The following is a 22,829-nucleotide window of genomic DNA, read 5'->3' as shown; positions in this document are numbered from 1 at the left end:
TTCAAATCCTGCGGTCACCTGCCTGCCCCTTCTGTTCTAATCACAACACCCACACGGCCCGAGTGCCTTGCCGGTGGCAGCAGCGGTGGGGCCTCCCCAATACCTTGCCACGTGTTGACCCCCAGCTCAGTGGAGGATGGTGGCACAATGAAAAGAATGACCTTACTGGAGGCAGCAGGCTCCTGGTATGGGACTCCAAAGTGCTCTCCAGTCGCTAACCACGTGCAACCAGTGCGCCCCGCAACACAGCCTAGGATTTGTAAGAAGCAGCGCTGTACTGGTTCACTCCGAGGACCTTTCCAGGAGGAAGAGTGGCCCCTGAGGGCTGCCCCTTCTCTGGCTTCGTCCCTGCACCTGACAGTTCCGGCAGCTTCCACTCAGCGACAGCCCTGGGAATGGAGTGAGTAGATTAAGAGGCCAGGTTGCCCCCTACATAGGGATGTCCATAACCTCCGCTCTGGTTAACTGTCTTACCCCAGCCCCAGGCCTCAGGGCCGGCCAGGGTCCCACATGGGAAGGGGAGCCCATGGGCGTCATTGTCCAGGACTCATATCCATAAAAGGCCTTAATTTTAGACCTTTGACATATTTCACAACAAAGGCACATACATCCTTTCGTGCATGTTTTAATTTATTAAGGCAAACATTTAAAATGCACACTTTTTAATAATCATGTTTTGGCATTTCTTCATTTACTATATTGGGAGCCACAGAAAAGTGGAAGCGACCTGAGCCCTTCTGACCCTGGAGCTGGTTGAGCTGCGGTAGCATGGGGCACTGTCCCTCGCGAGGGGACGCTCCTCCCGCCCAGCCAGCAGTGCTGACCAGTGCAGGAAGCCAGCCTTGCAAATGCCAAGGAGCAGGTGCTTCGTCCCCAGTTTGGTTTGGGAAACCTGGACTGAAAGCCCCAAGCTAAGAGCTGATGCTGACAGCATTTCACTAGCAATGAGGATGACAAGGAGGGACAGGTCATCTTGCGCCGTGTGCTCTGGAGCCCACCTTCTAGAGGTGGAACTGGGCTTCCAACATCAGGCTGCAGAGTTCAGACATTACCAGGAGAGTCATGGATGAGGATGAGTGGCTTGCTCGGTGCTGTATTTTAGAAAGACCACTGGTGGCTAGTGGAGGGAGAGAGACCAGGGCCTGGCGCTGCTGTCCACGCATCTGGTGGAAATTCCAAGTCCAGCCCTCTAGGAGGCACAGCAAGGACCCTGTCCTGAAGGTTTCCAGCTGGAGCCTTGACAAGACAAGTGGCCCTTCCTACGCAAGACACCTTGTGCAAAAACACTACATTCTCCCCCAGAGAGAAAGCAGACTGACCCCAGCCGCCCTCAGGTGGAACGTCTCCTCTTTCTTGGGCCTGACGTGAGTGAGAATAAGAAAGCCAGGAAACCACTCTGGGGAGGGCAGCTGCAAAGGAGACCAGGAGGTAGTTTCTCACTGAGCAAGTAGGGGGTCCGAGGTTCCGTTTCCGGGGCAATCTGTCTCTTTGCTGCTTCCTCCATCATTTCCTTGTACTGCCGCCTGAAGAAGCCAAGCTGTGTGGGAGGAAAGAGGAGACAATCAGGAAGTCCGCCCAGCAGAAAAGAGGAATAGAGCCGACTGGGACAGCGGGAGGGACCACCATTGCGGGGACCCCTACTGCTCAAAGCACTGCACTAGGAACTTTATACACATTATGTCATTTAGACTCAGCCAGGATCCTGCGAGCTGGGCAGAATCACCTCCACACGGAGAGAGCAAGACCCAGAGAACAGGCACTTGCCTGCGGCCAAAGAAAGACAGAATCTGTGCTGGTATCAGGTTCAAAGCCAGGTCCGTGCTTTTATATTACAACCTGTTGCCAAGGGAAACGTAGAAAGGTGGAGAGAGCGGAAAGGAAGGGAGAGAGATCAGAGGAGGCCTGAGAATCACACAGGAAGGCACAATCGGGGGACACACAGCTCAGGACTGGCAAGACGGCAGTGGGGAGGGGTTTCCCCGCTGCGACCTGGCGAGGATGGAGTCTAATGTCGGGCAAGCTTTCTTCCACTGCAGAAAGCGGCTCAAAGGCTGTTGTCAGCAGCGGGATCAAACACTCGCCTCGTACAGTGCGGCCGTGACGAGAGCCAGAAGCAGCAGACCCCCCACAGCTGCCCACCGTGAGCGGACAGGGTTGTGGACCTCATACTCCTCCGGCACCGTCTTCGTCTAGAGTGGAGGGGACCCGGTCACAGAGTGTCAGGCCTCTTGCTGTCACAGACTCCTCCCAGAGTGCCCAAACCTTTAACCCTTCCCCAGGCCCTGCTCCCAGGGGTGAAATGCAGAAGCACTTATGTGCTCAGGGACAACTGTCCTGCCCGGAGACCCTCCTCCCTCCTCCCTCCAGGCTTGCAGGCCCCCACCCAGCATTGCAGACTCAGCAGCCCCTCACCAGCCTGGCCACTGCCCACCACACAGTCACTACCTGGGCTCTCACAAACGCCTCCCGTCCTGGAAGCTGGGAATACGTGGACGTGTCAAACGTGATTTCGGCCACACTCACGACCAACACCTTCTTCTGCAATGTCTCCAAAAGAAAAGGGCAGGGGAAGACCTGTGGAATTGGCTCTGGGGGGTGCTCAGAGTTCCAGGGATGCCCTGGCCTGAGGACGGGCACAGACACATCAGGTACCACTGAGTCTGGGCAGGGGCTGTGCCGTGGGGCCTACACACCTGGCTGACCCAGCCGCAGCTGAGGTTGCCCTTCAGGATGAAGTCAAGTTCCTCCTGGATGCCGAAGGAGGGGACGTCACAGCGGAACCTCAGGCAGTCGGCAATGGAGCAGTCCTAGGGACAGAGAAGTAGCACTGGGCTGAGACAGATGAGTTGGCAGGTAGAAGACAGCGTGAACCGTGTGACTTGAGGGAAGCAGCCACACCTGCACACAAGCGGGCTGTTCGGCAGGATGGACATGGAACGTGGATTCCCAGATTAAGTTCCTCTGTTGTGCGGCTTAATGCGGGGGGCAGCCCGGAGCCCTCCTCACCACACAGGGTTCTGAAAGTGAGTCAGGAAGTCAGAGTCCGTGGCAACTGTTCTCTCCACAGAGCACTGATGGGCAGGTTCCAGGAGAAGACACAGCTGTTCCAGGGCTTCACAGGGCACACAGGACCCAGGCAAAGGGCACTCGTGCAGGAGCCACGCGTGGTCTTCGGGCACCTGTGGAGGGGAGACCTCACCTCTGTCCACACGGCCACTCGGTTCAGCTCCACGGGCACCCAGCAGTTGATGCTGACAGGTAGGTCCCTCTGTCCCAGGTTGTTCACCTGCACAGAGGCCAGTGAGAGCAGAGCCCACGGCAAAGCCCTCGTCCCTCCCCCACCCCAGCTGAAGCCCCTGGGCCTCCACCACTTGCCTGGCCACGCTGCTTTCCTCCTCTGAGGCAGAGAAGTCGAGGGGCCTGGTGGGTTGCTCGTGGCTGGAGAGAGGAGAGGCATGGGCGGGCTTGACTGTACAGGGGCCTCCCGAGGAGGCTCTGGCTGGAGCATGAGGGGACAGGTGGTCAGTGGGGCCTTGGGGAGACCTGGAATGAGGTCTGTGGCTGAGCTGGGTTAAAGGAGGGTTTAGGGAGTAGGGCTGGGCTTCAGGATGGGGGCAAGGTGCCTGCAGAAGAGACTGCCGGGGGCCGTGCAGGGGTGCAGCGAATGGAGCTGAGGGCTCTGCCACTGACCTGCAGGGGAGCAGGACCAGGGCCGGCCCTCTCTGCACCTCTGCTTTCCTTTCTTTTTTTTTTTTTTTTTTTTTTTTTTTTTGAGACAGAGTCTTGCTCTGTTGCCCGGGCTAGAGTGAGTGCCATGGCGTCAGCCTAGCTCACAGCAACCTCAAACTCCTGGGCTTAAGCGATCCTCCTGCCTCAGCCTCCCAAGTAGCTAGGACTACAGGCATGCGCCACCATGCCCGGCTAATTTTTTCTATATATATTTTTAGTTGTCCATATAATTTCTTTCTATTTTTAGTAGAGACGGGGTCTCACTCTTGCTCAGGCTGGTCTCGAACTCCTGACCTTGAGCAATCCACCCGCCTCGGCCTCCCAGAGAGCTAGGATTACAGGCGTGAGCCACCACGCCCGGCCTGCTTTCCTTTCAGTCCTTCGTGGGTAGGTAGGATGCTGGGGGCACCTGGGACACAGCACAGACTTGGAGAGACTCAGGCTGGTGCTCTCGGCCAGCTGCTACTGAGTGCTGCCCCGTTCTGGTCCCCCTCGAGCCTCCCGGGGCCCTTCTATCCTGTTTCCTTGGCTTTTCTGGCCTGGGGCTTGGAGGGGAGGGAGGGCCCAACAGCAGACTCTTCACTGGGTCTCAGTTTAACAACACCTCCTGAGGCCTGCTTGGGTCCAAGGGTGGGGACACAGTGGCCAGCAGGGACACTCACATGGGTGGCTGGTCTCATCTCCACCCCTCACTGCTCCAGTCGTCATGTACCTGTCCGTTTGCCTGCATAGTCCAAATTCCAGCTAACCACTCCTACTCTAAAGTCTCATCACTCCTCTGCCAGGAGGCCCCCGAGAAATGCCCAGCCTGGCCCTGGGGGCCCCTCCAAGCGCCCGCCACCGCACAGAGTCACATCTGCAGAGTGTGGCTGAGCTGTGGGGCCACACATGCCTAGAGGGGACGTGCCCTGCTTGTGGGTCCCCTGCAAAGAGATGTGAGGACCCTTCCCCTGCGCCGCACACTCCAGCCAACGAGTTCGGAGTGTGCGCCTGGCTGGAAACCGCCCACGCGCAGGTGCAAGCGAGAGTGGAAACGCCAGGCAGGAAAGAACATCTGACAAGGCATAGCCCACAAGAACAGGGGTTTATGTCTGTTTTGAGTACACATAATGGGGGCTCAGTAAATCTTTGCTGAGTAGTGAGTGAGTTTGTGGACAGTAGCCACCTCACTGTGCCTGACCCAGCCAACGCTAGGAAGGCGTCGTTTAGCGGAGGGGCCACTAAAACACGTGGCTCACTTTCAGACACCTCATCTCACCCTCCTTGGGCAGCGTTTGAAGGCTCTGTCTTTCCATCCAGCTTCTCTTTGACACCCAGCCTCTGCAGCTGGCAGGTCGGCTGTCCCTGTCCTTCCCGAGGAAAGTGGGGAGGGGGCTTGCTCCTTCCAGAGAAGAATTTGCCTGTCCGAATGCCAAGGGCCCCTCTGAGATCGCGGTTGGCCTCGCCCGATGCTGTGGGCCTTGCAGTGTTTGGCCGAGGCCTCCCCTTGGGGGGGGGGAGGTTTCCTCTGCGAAACCCGCCTCAGCCCAGGGCGCAGCGCTCCGCTGGCCCTTGGCGACAGTCTGGCTTGGATCACAGTAACTTTGCCCCTCAGTGAGGTTAAATGAACATGGCAGATAGGAACATGTCTCACATCTAGGGAACATGAGAGAATCTTGGCATCTTTGAAAAAGTCTCCTGAGACCTGTAACCTCTACTAGAAGTAGGATATAACGATAATAATATCACAATTACTATTATCATAACTAACCCACGATAAACACTTGCTGACTAATAAGCGCCACTAGCAGTATCATCTCCCACTTGAAAGGGTGATGATAAAACCTGAAACATCCCAGAGGCTGCCGCAGGGGTGAGACCCAGCCCCCAGGGGGTGATGGGGAAGAACCCTTTCGAAGCCGCAGCGGGGCGCCTGCTGGTCACTGCGCAGATGGCAGATGGCAGATGGCGTGCTGCACCGGGAGCTCCAGCCGGGAGGTGGTCATGCTGGTTCTGGGGTGTTATTCTCACTGGAGAAAGAAGGGAGGCCCAGTCGCCAGGTGCCCCAGAGCAGGAGGACGGGGTACGAGGCTGGGGGGGAGGGCACTGCCTGGGCCTGCCCAGCTCACCTGCCCACGCTGGCTGTCGGCAGCAGCCAGTCTCCCAGCACAGCCTTGGGGAGGCGTCAGCAGCAGCCGGAAGGTGATCTGAGGGACAGGCAGGAACCAGTGGGCGGGGAGGGTGTCACAGGGGAGTAAGACAGGGCGGGGCAGGGTGGGGGGAGCCAGGCTGACCTGGGAGCCTCCACGGAAGATGAAGTGGTTGAGGCTGCAGCTGGCGCCCCGGCCCCCAGCTGGGGAGCTGTCACGTGTCAAGCGCAGCTGTTTTTAGGCAAAGGCAAGTGAAAAAAGGCAAGTGAGTATTTGTTAGTGTTCCATAGAGATTTCATGAAGTAGTGACAAAGTTTCCTGGAATCTACCTTAAAGTTATATCTTACAGGCCAGGCGTGGTGGCTCATGCCTGTAATCCTAGCACTCTGGGAGACCGAGGTGGAAGGATCGCTTGAGGTCAGGAGTTCGAGACCAGCCTGAGCAAGAGCGAGACCCTGTCTCTACTAAAAATAGAAAGAAATCAGCCCGGTGTGGTGGTGCTCCCCTGTTGTCCCAGCTACTCGGGAGGCTGAGGCAGGAGGATGGCTTGAACTCAGGAGTCTGAGGTTGCTGTGAGCTAGGCTGACGCCACTGCACTCTAGCCCGGGCAACAGAGTGAGACTCTGTCTCAAAAAAAAAAAAAAAAAAAGAATTGAAGAGATTTAAGTCCTTGCTCTGGATTAGGCTTTGGTTTAAGAGAATATTGTGGCCAGACCGCTCAAACTTTCTTCATGTCAGCCATGTAAGAAAGTTTCACTTTCTTATCATTATGTGCTCACTGGAGTAGCACTTTTAATCTCCTTCAAGAACTGTCTCTTTGCATTCACTACTTGGCTGTTTGGCACAAGAGGCCTGGCTTTCGGCTGGTCCCAGATGAGGACCAGGTCGGTGCTGCCGTCTCTGTCCACGTCCACGGAGCAGAGGGAGGCCCCGAAGTAGGAGCCGATCTGGAGGGCAGAGCCTCAGGTCATCCTGCCCACCCTGCCAGGGGCACCGCCTTCTGGGCCAGGTCCTGCCTCTCCCCAGGCACCAGGACCTCCCCCAGGGGCCCCATCCCCTCCATTCCTTCCTTCCCTGCCCCTGGCCACTGCGCCCACCCTCGGGCTCCCCTCTGGCTGCCTCCATGCCCAACCTGGGCCCCTGCGACTTCAGCCTTCGGCCTCCACTGCCCGGACTCCTGGGTGAAGATGACAACCTTCCCGGTGTGCTGATGGCGGGGGGCCCCCAGGACCAGGCTCTGCTCCCCCTTCCACAGGGCCAGCTCGCTGGAGTACCCTGAGGGGGCCAGGCCTCAGCACAAAGCCCCCCAGGCTCCTGCCCTGCCCAGGCAGCTCCTCTCCGGCCTGCCCCCCACCCCCGGCCTGTTCTCACCCAGGTAAGAGTCCGTCATGTTCACATTCTCCTGAGACATGTTGATGAAGATGGGATTCATGTTTGGGGGGTACAGGAAGGCACCTCCGGACCAGCTGAAGCTCCCCACAGCCCTCAGAACCGGTCCATCCTGGGAGGGAAGGGTTCCAGGGCTGAGCAGCCGGAGCAGGAAGACAGCCTGCTGCAGAGGAATGCCTGCCACCGCCACCGGCCCCACACGCCCACCCAGCCCCCACTCTGGCCTCCCTTCCTCCCCCTGTCCTACATCATCAGCCTAAGAAGGCTCCACTCACGGGTGTGAACACAGAGCCGAAGCCCTCCTGGGACATCTCCAATTGCAAAGAACTACTGCTTGTGATCTCTGGGCCTGGGGGAAGGCGACACTGGGGGTCCAGGGAGGACGGTGGGCTTGGCAGGTCCGGGAACGACACCTCAGCTTTGGGAGACTATGAGATTGGAGAGCAGTATCTACAGGGAGGGGTGGTGCCTGTGACATGGGGGACTCGGCTGAGGGATTCGGAAGCGAGTAGCTCTGCCCCGACTTACCGTCAGTGGCAAAGATCTCCTTCAGCTGCTTTTGAATGTCTCTCAGAGCAGCAAAGTTCTTCACTTCAAATATGTGTTCATGGGAGGGCCTCGAAGCAATCTCGGTTTGTTCTTTCCGGGCATGCATATTTTGAAAAGCCGATCCGACCAGTCTCCAACAAAGATCAACTCAGTAAAAATAATATATTTAATCCCCGTGTGTGTCCAGGGTGCTGACACCCTCCAGCAACCCCGCAGGGTCTATATTAGAACATCCAGTGTACAGATGAGAAAAACAAGGCTCAGACAGCATCAGGGAGTTCAGGGAAAGGCTCACGGGTCCCACGGCAGCAGGAGCTGAGAGGCTGGGCTTTCTGTGCTTGGGGGAGTTGCCTTGAAAGGAGGCGATGAGAGTGTGGGGGGGTCATCCCGATTGCATAGCGGATGACACCTGCCGCCTCAGCCTCGGGGATGACATCCCTGTAATCCAGGCGGTCGCCCAGTTTCTGCCCGCCGGTGATGAAGATGAGGACCTTGGTGGCATCCTTGTGGCCCCCACTTGAAGCAGTGAACAGTTGGTTTCTGTCGGGAGAGAAGAGGGCCCAGAGCCTGTGAGCAAAGCCACACTAGGCCCTGGCTCCTCTTGGAGCCTCCAGTCCCCGCCAGAGGCTCCCCGTTGGCAAGGGTGTCACCGGCTGGACTCCAGTCCCTGCCTATCCCTTCCTCGTGGAGACAGATGAGCCCCAAAGGAAAGCACCTGGGAGAAGTGGGGGCTCACAGGACTGTCCGGATGGCTGCGGCTGTGAGTGCTCCCTCCCAGCGGGCGTGCGGAATCCAGCAGGCTTAGGGGGTGTAAGCTGTGTATGAAGTCGTTGAAAGTGAAGCGTGTCCGGAATGTGCTGGAGAACTGCATCAGGGAGAACTGCGGGAGCACACAGGGCTGGGGGCTGAGGCTCCTGCACCAGCATCCCCAGCCTCCCCCGGCAGCCGCCACACAGTGCCCGGCTGCCTCCCCCAAGGGCGCACCTGGGCACTGGGCCTCTGGAACTGGCTCATCGCGGCCATCACGAAGTTCTTCATCGCGGCAGAGTTGTCAGAGGAGATGCTTCCTGAGCCACCGATCGGGAATACAATGTCATGCTTCTGTCTTGGACACTCTGGGGATGGAGATGGCATTGTTCCAGGACCTTAGCCTCCTGGCCACGAGAAGTCACTCCCCCAACTTACTTCTTGCCCCTAAGGCCCTAGTCTGGCGATCAGAGTCCTGGCCTGTACCCTGGGCCCTCTCCTTCTCTAACCCCTGCCTAGAACAGGCCCTTCCGTGCCTTAAGGCCTTGCAAAGAGCCTACGACTGTGACCAAGCTGTGCTCCCTGGGGCAGCCAGCCTAGCTGATAAAAAAGTGAAAGTTTCGCCGGGCTAGATGGGAAGCTGAGGGCCTCCTCCTCCCACCTTGGCCTTCTGTGCCCCTGCCCTGGACCCACCCTCTCCTCCGCTCCCAACATCCCACCATCCAGCAGTGACAGGACCCGGCTCTAGCCCCTGGCCAGTGTGTGTCGTCATTGTTTAGTGATGAATGTACTTTCATGTTTAGTTTTAATGTCACCCTGGGCAACAGCTACACTGAGCATATTCTATTCTCAGTTTAAATATGGGCCCCACTCGCCATCTGGGTGACAGCACAAACTGTCCCCAGAAAAGGAAGCTCTTCCAGCTCGTGGAGGGGAGACCCCTTCCATTCCTTCCTCCCAGCTTCCCCTTTCTGCCCTAGGGGCCCCCACCAGAAAGAGTGGTCCTGGGTGTTCTCTCGGGTGCCTAGGCCCTGGGGTGGAGTCTAGGCCCATGGAGGTGCTGGAAGCGGCACCCCCTCAGCGGCCAGATGTCAGCCTCCCCAAAGGCTTAAGAGCAAATGTGGAACCAAACAGTGGCCTCCATCCGCCGTGGGCTGGGTCTGAACGCCCAGTGTTCCGCCTCCTGTTCTTTCATCCCCAGCACAAGAGGAGCCGGGCCCGGCACCCACACGTGCACACACACACGCACATGTACACACAGGTGCCTGTGCACGCTGCTCAGACTGCACAAACCAGATGCTTGCATCCCAGGGCCCGCTGGATGAAAATGAATCCCTTTCTCTCCAAAAATAACAGTAGCTGGCATTAACTGAGCCCTCGCTTCATGCCAGGCGCTGTGCTAAACCCTGGCCACGGATCGTCTTGTGTTACTTCAGTGTTGGGTGTGCTATTATCCCCATTGAACAGATGAGGAAACTGAGGCTCGAGAAGGTACAATCATAGGACAGGTCATGCGGCACCATGGCGACTCTCCAGCCATGTTTGGAACCACTAGCCCATCCGGTAACTATTTTTTTCCAGAACCCCTCTATCTTATCTGCTCTGGCAAGCGCACCTCTGGCCCCACTTCCCCCCCAGTGAGACGTGTGAGCTCCTCAAAAGACCTGGAGGCCCAGAGCACTCACCCTGCAGGCCAGCCGGGAGCCTCTGGTCCCACCGGGAGCCAGGAGCCAGCAAGAAGCAGAACCCAGTCAAGTACATGCTGTCCCTGCATGCATGGTACATGGTGGGGCCACAGGCCTGAGGACAGGGGGGGCTGGTGGGGAGACTGCCCCTGCTCCCTCTCACCCCCCATTCCAGCACCTCCACTCCCACAAGACCCCAGCTCCAACAGCCCCGGTCCCCACTCCTCCCCTCAGGGCCTTCCTGTGACCCAGGGCGACTCACCAGCATCTGGGAGGGGTTGGTGGCAGCTGCCAGGGACAGGCCCAGGGACGTGTTCACAGCCTCTGGGGGGACTGAGGGGACAGATATGTGCATGGTTAGCCCCAGGGACAGAGAAGGCTGTGTAAGAGCTGGGCAGGGGCTGCCTCAACCTGGGAGACAAGGAGGTCTGACAGGTAGCGGCTTCCAGGTCTTGACAGAGCTTCAGGGGAGCAGGGGTGCGACGGGCGGGGAGGCCTGTCGGAAGGTGAGGGTCTGCAGACAGAGCTGAGCTGGGAGGTGAAGCTCCCGCGAGTCCCACAGGCCCCAGAGCATGAAGCCAGGCGGGGCAATGACTCACTCTGCAGGCGGATGGGCTCACAGGAGCCCATGCTGTAGTCACACTGGTGGCGGCCACCTTTATCTCCTGGGGGGCTCCAGCCACCACCCTGTGGAGAGCAAAGAACACTGCAGTTAAGGGTGTGGATGCAGAGCCCGCTGCCACCGCAGCAAGTTGGCATTACCTCTCTGAGCCTCAGTTTCCTCATCTGTAAAATGGAGATTAATGACAATTTAAATTCTGCATGGGAGGGATTTTGCCCATTTATTCTCTGGTGTGCACTCAGCTCCTGAGACATACAGTAGGTGCTCAGTAAATATTTGCTGAACGGCTGATTCCTATGTCACCAGGTTGTCTTGAGGACAAAATCAGTGTCCACATACAACGTGCTTGGCACCGTGCCTGCCACTCGGTGCTCAATAAATGTTAGCTGCGATTATTGTGACGGCGAGACAGTGCCTACCTTCAGTCCATATATTCATAACCTGGGGGCAGTTGTCTCACCAGACAGAGAAGAAGGTTTGCAAATAACGGGGGCACTGCGGGGAAGACAGCCGTGCGCAGGCAGGGGAGTGGTGGGAGCCCTCACCAGGAGTGGGCGGACTGGACCACACCGGGTCCAAACCAGGCGCTGTCCACGTGGAAGGTTGTCGGCTGCTCTGCGTCCAAGCTGAAGCAGGGGGGAGATGCTAAGCCCGGGAGGAGCGAGAGAGGTGCTTTGGAGAAGGGGCTTCCTCCTGCCTAACCGCCCCACGCCCTGCAGCTTGGCTCCCTGTCCCGGCCCCTAGCCCCCCCCCCCCCCCCCCCCCGCCCCGGCAGGCCCAAGGCCTGGCAGTGCCCGGCCTTCCGGACTCCCAGACTCATGCCGCTCTTCTCCTCCCCGTGGCACAGACTGTCCACCCACCGCCGTCGAGTGCCAATTCTCCGTATCTGAGCTCTAAAGCGATCCTTCCGAGGAAAAACGCGGACTAGAGGGGGCCAGCCCGCTCGCCGCTCCCAGGGAAAGAGGGGACGAGTGCGGGCAGCTGCCCACGTGCGGACCGCTCGCTCTAGGCAGCACTGTGAATGCACAGAGAAGCAACGTGGGACGCCCAGTGCGGAAATAAAGGCGACGGGGAGATGCGTATACGGAGCTTGGAGAGAGCCAGGAGAGCAACGGAGAACAGAGCGCCGGCGCAGCGCGATCCCACCTGCAAGAGGACACCCACCATCCCTCCTGCCGCTCAGACACAGACGTGCCTGCAGTCGGCGCAGAGCGTTGCACTAAACAGCCTCCGTGGGGAGGAGGCAATAGCGGGGCCATCCTGAACTCTCGGGTGCACCGTGCCGGGACGACACCGGCTGGGAGGGCCTGCACTGATTGGCGGCTTCCCCGAGCCATACCCCAGAATCTGGAGCCAGGCGCTTTGCCCCTAGAGTTCAGTGGGACCTGGGCACGGGAATTGACAGGAGACCAGCAGGTGCTCGCTCACCTGAAGGGTCTGGGCGACCACTTCGGCGGGTTCTGGGTGGGGAGGGGAGGGCTGCAACCTCCGCACATCTGACGTGGCATCCGCGGGACCCTTGTGCCTGGGAGGCAGCCTGCAGCCTGCGTGGCCCTGAGCCTGCACTCCAGGTTGGGTTGGACCGCGTCTGCATGGCCCAGCCCCAGAGCTGTCAGGCAGAGCCTTTGCTCCTAGCTTCACCCCATTCCCGGCTTGGGGCCTCTGGCACTGGGCGCAGCAGGCTCTGCCCTGAGAGGCCTCAGGCAGCAGCTTCAGCGGGCTCTGGGCAGGCTGAGAGAGCTGCGTTCTCCACTCATCTGACCTGGCATCCAGGGAAACCTTGTGCCTAAGACGCAGACTGCAGCCTGTTCACTTGCGCCCGCCCCCCAGGCCCTAGCCACCTCTTGCCTGCCTGGCCCTGACCTCGCCCTCCAGGTTGGGTTCGCCCACCATCTGCACGCTCCCGAGCAGCTGGAGAGTCCTTCTACCCACACAAGTCCAGAGACTGTTGCCACCAGTGAGTGGGGAGCTTCTTGCCGACAGGACATCAGGCTCCCAGCCCTCTCAGGGGGCCTCCCACCCTACAGACCCAAGCAAAACAGCAGACACCATATTGCTTCTCAACCCACCTGCCACTCTGTCCTCCCCAGGGGGCTTCACTCTTCAGGTTCCGTCTTATCCCCACACAGACATTTCTCAACTCCTACCCAGAATGCAGGAGCCACAGGGATCCACTGGGTCCCGGGGCATTTTGCGTGACTCCAGAGCCAGCTCATTCTGGGTGGACTGCCTCCCAGAGAGAGAGGAATGGAGAAGAGCTGATTGCTGGCTTTCCTCCACCCAGTCTCTTTTTCTCCCCTGCCCTTTCCCCACCCACAGCTGCAGAGAGAGACAATGGAGCCACCACACAGAGGTTCCCATAGGGAGCATGACTCAGATGTTTCCTTTTGGGGTCCTGCAGTAGACTGAGGGGTGCTCAGACTGTGAGCTCCCTGCCCACCAGCCCTCCCTGGTGCTGCTTGCCTGGCAGCCCCATTACAGCAAGACAGGCCTCGAGGCAGAAGGACATTGAACCCCCTTGGGCACCCTGTGGGTGACACAGGACCAGCATCCTTACCCCTGGCATGGTCAGGGATTGATCTCTGGGGCCCCAGGTACAAGCCTGCAGGCCAGATCCCGTGCACCCAGGCTTCGATTGCAGAGCCTGGGAGCACAGAGAGGATATTTGTGATTTAGTCTCAGGAAGTGTGGGTCCCTGCGGGGGCAGATCAAGGGGGAGAGCACAGTGTGGGTCCTAGCTGCGGTGTGCTTGTGGGGCACTCCTCCTCCCATGGGAGGGCCACACTCCCAGTTCAGGCCGGGACCCTGGGCAGGGAACCTCTCTGACTGTACCATGATCATGGAAGAGCTTGGCTGTCTTGAGGTCCTTCCCACTAGCAGAGGCCTGGGAGAAACCGAGGAATAGGGGAGGGCTGAAAGGAGTGAGGCCTGCTCAAAACTGCTGGATTGAGGGTCTCAGACAGCCCCACCTCCACACCTAGACTTTCTGATTGAGTGGGGCCACTTCAGCCCCTCCCCGGCAGCCTTGCCCAGATTCGGGGAACACACTTTTGACCCTTGCACACCCACAAGCACCACATACTGATTCAGAGATTAAACTGGGCATGTCATTAACTAAACAAAAGAATATCCAAAAGTAAGAAGTAACAGCTGCTCCAGATGAGAAGGAATCAGTGAAAGAACTCTGGAAATATGAAGAATCAGAGCAAAAGATCACTCCCAAAGGGAACACCAGCTCCCTAGCAATGGATACCAACCAAAAGCGGAATATTGAAATGACAAATGAAGATTTCGAAAATGTGTTGTAAGGAAGCTTAATGAAATACAAGATAAAATAGAAATCCAACACAAAGAAACCATAAAAACAATGCAGGAAATGAATGAAAAATTCACTAAAGAAATTGAATTATTAAAGAAAATCAAACAGAACTTATGGAAATGAAAAATTTATTCAAGGAATTACAAAAGACGGAAAGCCTTAAGAATAGGTTAGATGAGGCAGAAGAAAGAATCTCAGAACTTGAAGACAACACCTATCAATTAAACAAGTCAGTCACAGAGATAGAGCAGAGAAATAAGAGGAACAAGCAAAGCTTACAAGAAACATTGATTATGTAATGAGGCCTAACGTAAGAATCATAAGAATCCCTGAGGGTAAAGAAGAAAATACACAAGGGTTGGATAATTTATTTGAGGGAATAATTGAGAAAATTTTCCCTGGCCTTGCTAGAAATCTAGATATCCAGGTACAAGAAGCTCAAAGGACTCCTGCAAGATTCATCACAAAGAGGCAAACACCATAACACATAGTTATCAGACTGGCAAAAATAAACGTGAAAGATGCTCCTATGAGCCATAAGGTGAAAGCAGCAGGTAACTTACAAAAGAAAACCCATCAGACTAACTGCAGACTTCTCAACTGAGACCTTACAAGCCAGAAGGGATTTGGGTCCCATTCTCAGCCTCCTCAAAGAGAATAATGCCCTGCATAGGATTCTGTATCCTGCAAAACTAAGTTTCATGTATGAGGGGGAAATAAAGTCTTTCGCAGATAAGGAAACACTGAAAGAATTTGTCAAGACAAGACCTGCTTTGCAGGAAGTACTCAGAGCTGCATTATTCATGGACCAGCACAATAAATACTCACCAGCGTAAAATCACCCAAAAGCTAAAGATCAAAGGCCAGATACTGCAATGGCTCAAGAGATAAAACAAAGCAATAAAGTTCTGCTCAAAAGAATGAACAGAAATCCACTCCACTTATCAATTCTTTCAATAAATGTGAATGGCTTGAACTCCCCACTGAAGAGACATGGGCTGGATGAATGGATAAATATATACAAGCGAAGTATTTGCTGTATTTAGGAAACACATCTAACCCATAAGGACTCATTCAGACTCAAGGTGAAGGGATGGAAATCAATATTCCACAACGGAATACTAATAGAAATGAAAAGAAAGCTAGAGTAGCAGTTCTCATATCAGATAACTTAGTCTTCAAATCAACAAAAGTAATGAAGACAAAGATGGTCATTATATAATGGTAAAGGGAACAATTCAACAAGAAAACATAATAATTCTAAATATTTACACACCCAACACAGGTGTGCCCAGATTCATAAAGCAAATTCTACTTGATCTAAACAAAATGATAAACAGCAGCACCATAATAGCCAGGGACTTCAACATTTCTTTGACAGAACAGGGCAGATCCTCCAAAAAGAAAATAAACAAAGAAATAATGGATTTAAACAGAACTCTAGAACAAATGAGCCTAACAGACATATACGGGACAGTCTATGCAAAAACCACTGAATATACATTCTTCCCATCAGCTCATGAGGCATTCTCTAAGATTGACCACATCCTAGGCCAAAAAACATGTCTCAACAAATTTTAAAAAATAGAAATTATTCCATGCATCTTCTCAGACCACAGTAGAATAAAATTAGAAATCAATCCTAATAGAAACACTCATCTATGCCGAAGGTCATAGAAACTAAAGAACCTACTGCTGAATGATAATCAGATCAACAAGGAAATTAAGGTGGAAATCAAAAGATTCTTTTAACTTAATAATAAAGGGGACACAAGTTATCAAAATCTGTGGGACAAGCTAAAGCAGTCCTGAGGGGAAAATTCATAGCCATAAATGCCTACATCCAAAAGACAGAAAGATCACAAATCAACAATCTAATGAATCTACTCAAAGAACTGGAAAAGGAAGAGCAAACCAATGCCAAACCCAGCAGAAGAAAAGAAATAAATGAAATCAATAACAAAACAACTATACAGAAGATTAACAAAACAAAAACTGGTTCTTTGAAAAGATAGACAAAATGGCCACGCCTCTCACTAGATTAACCAGAAGCAGAAAAGAAAGGACTCTAATAAGCTCAATCAGGAATGAAAAAGGAGAAATTACAACTGATGCCACAGAAATACAAAATATCATCTCTCAACATTATAAAAATCTCTATATACATAAACTTGAAAGTGTGGAGGAAATGGACAAATTCTTAGAAACATGCAGCTTCCCTAGGCTAAATCAGGAAGAAATAGAATTCCTCAACAGACTAATATCAAGCACTGAAATTGAAACAGTAATCAAAAGCCTTCCAAAAAAAAAAAAAAGTCCTGGACCAGATGGTTTCACACCTGAATTCTACCAGACCTACAAATAAGAACTGGTGCCTATCCTGCAGAAATTATTCCACAACATTGAGAAGGAAAGAATCTTCCCTAACACATTTTACGAAGCCAACATCATCCTCATACAAAATCCAGAAAGGACTTAACAAAAAAAGAAAACTACAGACCGAAATCCCTTATGAATATAGTTGAAAAATTCTCAATAAAATCCTAGCAAATTGAATTCAGCTGCTCATCAAAAAAAAGTCCATCACAACTAAGTGGGCTTCATCTCAGAGATGCAGGGATGGTTCAACATATGCAAATCTATAAATGTAATTCACGACATAAACAGAAGTAAAAACAAACACCATATGAACCTCTCAATAGATGCAGAAAAAGCATTTGACAAAATTCAGCACCCTTTTATGATAAGAATACTCAACAAAATAGGTATAGACAAGACTTACCTCAAAATGATAAAAGCTGTATACGACAAACCCACAGCCAACATCATACTGAATGGGGAAAAATTGAAAGCATTTCTGCCTAGAACCGGAATCAGACAAGGTTGCCCTTTATCACCACTTCTATTCAACATAGTGCTGGAATTCCTAGCCGGAGCAATCAGGCAAGAGAAGGAAATCAAGGGCATCCAAATGGGGGCAGAAGAGGGCAAACTATCGCAATTTCTGACGATATGATCTTATAGCTAGAAAACCCCAAAGATTCTGCCATGAGACTACTGGAATTAAGAAACAAAATCAGCAAAGTCTCAGAGTACAAAATCAATGTACAGAAATCGGTAGCATTCCTATATGTCAACAACAGTCAAAGCGAGAATCAAATCAAAGACTCAATGCCCTTCACAATAGCAACAAAGAAAATAAAATACCTAGGAATATATTTAACTAAGGAGGTGAAAGACCTCTACAGGGAGAACTATGAAACACTGAGGAAGGAAATAGCAAAGGACGTAAACAATGGGAAACCATACCATGCTCATGGATTGGCAGAATCAACATTGTTAAAATGTCTATACTACCCAAAGTGATCTGCAGATTCAATGTAATCCCTATTAAAATATCAAGATCATTTTTTACATATCTAGAAAAAATAATTCTATGCTTCATATGTAAACAGAGAAGATTCAGTATAGCAAAAGCAACCTTAAGCAAAAAGAACAAATTGGGAGACATCACTTTACCAGACTTCAAGCTATACTACAAGGCTATAATAACCAAAACAGCATGGTATTGGCACAAGAACAGAGACAATGAAACAGGGCTGAGAACCCAGATATAAAACCATCCTCGTATAGCCATGTGATCTTTGACAAAGCAGACAAAAACATACACTGGGGAAAAGAAGCCCTGTTCAATAAATGGTGCTGGGAAAATTGGATAGCCACATGTAGAAGACTGAAATAGGATCCACATCTCTCACCACTTACGAAAATTAATTCACAATGGATAACAGACTTAAACCTAAGGCATAAAACCATAGAATTCTAGAAGAAAATGTTGGAAAGAATTTATGAGGAAGACCCCAAAAGCAATCACAGCATCAACAAAAACAAGTGATGGGACCTGATCAAATTAAAAAGCTTCTGCACATCCAAAGAAACTATCGCTAGAGCGAATAGACAACATACAGAAGAGGAGAAAATATTCGCATGCTATACATCCAATGTATAACTAGAATCTATACAGAACTCAGGAAAATCAGCAAGAAAAAAAATCAAACAACCCCATTAAAACGTGGGCAAAGGACATGAACAGAAACTTTTCAAAAGAAGATAGACTAGTGGCCAAAAAATATATGAAAAAATGCTCAACATCTCAAATCATCAGGGAAATGCAAATCAAAACCATGATGAGATATCACTTAACTCCAGTGAGAATGGCTTTCATCAGAAAGCCCCAAAACAACAAATGCTGGCATGAATGCAAAGAGATAGGAACACTCATACTCTACTGGTGAGACTACAACCTCTATGGAAAGCAGTATGGAGATACCTCAAAGAACTAGAAGTAGAACTACCATTTGATCCAGCAATCCTACTACTCAGTATATAGCCAAAGGAAAAAAAGACATTTTATTAAAAAGACATCTGCACCCAAATGTTTATAGCAACACAATCACAATTGCAAAGATGTGGAAATGACCCAAGTGCCCATCAATAAGTGGATTAATAAAATGTGATATATATATATATAGATATATACACACCATGGAGTACTACTCAGTCATAAAAAAAAATGACGAACTACCTATTTTATTATCCTGGATGGAGCTGCAGCCCATTCTTCTAAGTGAAGTATCACAAGAATGGAAAAACAAGCACTACATGCACTCAGTGTTAAATTGGTACTAATTGATCAACATTAATGTACACATATGGGAAGTAACATTCATAGAGTGTTGGGCGGGGGGAGGGGGAGGAAGGGATGGGTAAATCCACACCTAACGGATGCAGTGTGTGCTGACGGGGGCATGGCACGCTTGTCAGGTGGTGCAAAGGCAATTTATGTAACCAAAGTGTTTGTACCCCCGTAATACTCTGAAATAAAAAATAAATAAGTAAACAAATAATAAAAGTGACCCATCCCCACCCCTGCCCCAAGGCTCCTACAAGAGAGACTCCAGGAAAACCTGGGGGTGAAGGGAATGCTCTGGGCAGACCACAAGTTTGACTTGCTCTGCCCTTTTGGGGCCCTTCCTCTTGCTCTACCTTTGCTGCCACAGTGGGTCCGCCATCATCTGTGGTGTACACACCATGCTTTGCAAACCTATGTCTTGCTCTTGCTCTATATCCCATCTTGCTCCCCCTCTATAAACTTCGCCTCATGCTTGCCTTACTTTGGAGCGTCTGGTCATTCTTCGGCCATGAGCACACTAAGAACCAACATTTCAGACTAAAACCTGGCATATTTGGTGCCGTGACTCAGATGTTTCTCTAGAGGCAAGCGTTGCTCTGGGTCTTCCCGCCCTTTGCTCTCGGTTTTCCAGCCCTGCCATTCCCGTGACTCGGTCTTTCTGCCTAGGCAAGCTTTCTCCGTGAGGCTCTTACTTTGGGATTTGCCGCCCTCACTTTCGCTTTTCCACAATGGCCATTTCTCAGACTTCACAGTTGAGTTCTTGGCTAACTCTGGGTGTGTGATGAGGAGTTTGGGAACTCGTCCCTCGTGGTAGGGGAGAAGTCTTTCATTCTGTTTCTCTTTCGGGAAGAGGGCTTTGTGCTGTAACTTTTGCATTTACGGGCTTTGCGTTGGTTCTGGCAATGGACTTCTCTCTCCAATCTCTTGGGAAAGAAAAGTCCCCTTCCGGTGTTAAGGCTAACGATGTTCCCACCCCTGGTTTTATCAGCGCTGCCTGGTTCAAGCTCGGAGTGAACTTGCACACCTGCTAACAAGCAAAGCAGGACTCTGTGCCTACTTTGTTAGGGTCCTTTTAGGAGCTGAGGGTTTATGCAGCCCCTGGCCATGCCTGCCCATGAAGAGATCGGGGTTACCTTGGGGCATCTCTCCTGCATCTATCCCCACCATGTCTCTCCCACGTGGGGCACAGTTAAATACCTACACCCCTGGTTTCATCGGGCCTTTCTCCTTCACCTTCAAGTTGCCTCTTTCATTCTGTCCCATAAAGTGTCTTCCTGATTGTGACTGGCCACCCAATCACTGGTGCTTTTACAAATGAACCAGGTTGTTTTACCAATAGATATCTTTGTTCTGGCCCTTAACAATGAGAGGCTCCTAGATTGGAGGGGTCGTGCTCAGCCCCTCTTCCTACGAATCAGAAAAGAGACATCTGGACAGGTATTGCAGCTGAGTGGCCCAGGTCAACACCTGGGGAGACCCAGCCCCGACTGACCCCAGTTGCTACCCTTTCCTTCCCCCATCTTTTTCCTTCAAACTGGGACACGTTTAATCCAATGCTAAACCTTCTGCACAACCACCTGGCCACAGTACAAGCTGGAGAGCAGAGAACAGTGGCCGCCACATGGGGCTCTAAATCACCCCACCATCTTACAGTTGGACCTCTTTTGCAAGAGGGAAGGAGAATGGGCCGAAATACCATATGTATAAGCTTTCTTTTATTTATGGGAAACTCTCAGTGGTGCAAGGTATGTACAGAGCCAAGTAAGACTAAGGTGTAGAGAGAACCTCCTCAGTTCCCACCTGTTCCAAGCTGCCCCCATACTCAAGGAGGCCTGCAGGGGGCCCTACACAGGGAAGGTAGTGCCGCCTCTACCTCTGTTCTGCCAGGAGGAAATGCAGCTCCACTCCTGCCCTTGGCGGAAACAGCTTGGAAGTTCGGACCCACCCTGGTCCATAAGCCCTTCAGTAGAGTTAAAACAAATAAAACAGGATCTGAGAAGCTGCACCAGTCACTCTGATAAGAATGTAGAGGCATTCCGGCTTTTGGTCTAGCCTACGACTTGGCATCGAAAGATGTTCGTGTTACTTTAAGACAAACTTTAAATGATTTTGAGAAACCCAGAGTGTTAGTGGAGGCACAAAAGTTTGCCATCAGATTACATCTTTCAGATCCAGATATCCAGTGAGTGAACCAGCGGGGCCTGTGACTGGCCCAGGGTGGAATAACAGTTCCTCAGAAGAGAGGTGCGAGAGAGGACATTTTCTAGCATGCGTCCAGGTTGGCCTCAAGGCCACCAGGCAAAAGGCAGTCAATTATTCTGAGATCACCGCCGTAACCCAGGGGCCGGAGGAAAACCCCACAGCCTTCCTGGATCAGCTCTGGGAGGCAATGGGGACACACCACTCTCGACCCTAACTCCTATGGGGGAGGAGTGATGTTGAAAGACAAACTCTTGACTCAGGCAGCACCAGATGTTAGGAAAGCCCCAGGAGCTTGTCCAGAGCCCTAACACCTCCCTGGATGACGTGGCGGCTGCTGCTAATTCTGTTTTCTATAACAGGACTTCTGAGCTCGAGTCTCAGGCTCGGGGCAAGGGGTGGAGGAAGGAGGCCCGGCATGCCCCGTTAATGGCAGCATTAGCACCCACATTTGGACCAACGGCCAAAGCCTCCACCAAAGGAAAGGACCCCCAGTGCCGCATCTGCCGACAGGAAGGGCATTGAGCCAAGAGCTGTTCCAACAGGAGCAGGCCACCCAAGGCCCCTTGTCATCGGTGTCATCAAACAGGTCACTGGACTGCACTCTGTCCTATGGGATCCTCCCAGGAGGGGAGTCGGTCCCCAGGCCGGATCATGGCACAGCAACAAAGGAGCCCACTCCCTTCAGCCCCTTGGCAAATGACAATCACCAGACTGGAGCCAGGGGTGACCCTCCTGGTGGCAGTAGGCCAGTAAATTCTCTTACTACTGGGGCTGCCTACTCTGTCCTCCTCTCCTACTCCAGAAAACTGGGCACTCAATCCTGTGTGCTCACCAGAGTCTCTGGGGTCCAAACAATTCTTTACTCTCCCCTTGCTTTGTTTGTGGGAGGGCGTGATCATTGAACATTTATTCCTGGTAATTCCTGATGGCCTGCCTGTTTGGGGGCGATGGCAGCCATATATTTACACTCTTGCCGGAGGCCACCTATTAGTGTTTATTGACACTTTTTTTTTTTTTTTTTTTGAGACAGAGTCTCACTCTGTTGCCCGGGCTAGAGTGAGTGCCGTGGCTTCAGCCTAGCTCACAGCAACCTCAAACTCCTGGGCTCAAGCGATCCGCCCGCCTCAGCCTCCCGAGTAGCTGGGACTACAGGCATGCACCACCATGCCCGGCTAATTTTTTGTATGTATATATTTTAGTTGTCCATATAATTTCTTTCTATTTTTAGTAGAGACGGGGTCTCACTCTTGCTCAGGCTGGTCTCGAACTCCTGACCTTGAGCGATCCACCCGCCTCGGCCTCCCAGAGTGCTAGGATTACAGGCGTGAGCCACCGCGCCCAGCCCGTTTATTGACACTTTACTCATTGGGTTGAAGCTTTTCCTTGCAGGTATGAAAAGGCTCCTGAGCTTTCCCAAAGACTTCTGGAGCACGTAGTATCTGGTTTGCACCTTCCCCAGGCCTTACAGAGTGACAACGGTCCTGCCTTTGCTTCCCAGGAAATGGCTGGAGGCCAACACGCCCCTCAAGTGGCTCAGTTCTTGCAGGCGTTACAAGAACACAAGCTACTGCCTACAGCCCCTTCCTCCCCCGGTCCTTTCTGTCAGCCAGGAACTTAGCGCTCATCACGCCGCAGAAGGAGGGGTGCCCCACATCTCAGCTGGCCCTGGTGAGCAACGGTCCTCATCCAGTCTTACTTTCTACCCCAACCGCTACTAAGCTCCCAGGAATACCTCCTTGGAGCCCTCATTCCCGGCTGAAGCCAT

The 22,829-nt window shown here is 52.6% G+C and overlaps 1 protein-coding gene across 1 annotated transcript; it reads right to left on the bottom strand.

The window, feature by feature from the left end:
* Positions 1-282: 282 nt before the first annotated feature.
* On the bottom strand, positions 283-22,829 carry LOC138394572 (integrin alpha-X-like). Its single transcript, XM_069486660.1, is given in 28 exon segments — positions 283-389; positions 1,441-1,537; positions 2,082-2,189; positions 2,446-2,547; positions 2,694-2,807; positions 3,200-3,286; positions 3,363-3,438; positions 5,656-5,728; positions 5,731-5,738; positions 5,838-5,881; positions 5,970-6,089; positions 6,638-6,805; positions 6,991-7,133; positions 7,230-7,359; positions 7,523-7,596; positions 7,776-7,924; positions 8,184-8,336; positions 8,533-8,556; positions 8,558-8,676; positions 8,781-8,911; positions 10,229-10,343; positions 10,491-10,561; positions 10,828-10,887; positions 10,890-10,915; positions 11,396-11,495; positions 13,408-13,494; positions 13,683-13,734; positions 22,797-22,829. Coding segments are annotated over 28 exon segments (2,571 nt in total).

This window comes from Eulemur rufifrons, chromosome 14, assembly GCF_041146395.1.
Source record: "Eulemur rufifrons isolate Redbay chromosome 14, OSU_ERuf_1, whole genome shotgun sequence".
Classification (NCBI taxonomy): Eukaryota; Metazoa; Chordata; class Mammalia; order Primates; family Lemuridae; genus Eulemur; species Eulemur rufifrons.
This window is presented reverse-complemented; position numbering and strand designations above follow the sequence as displayed.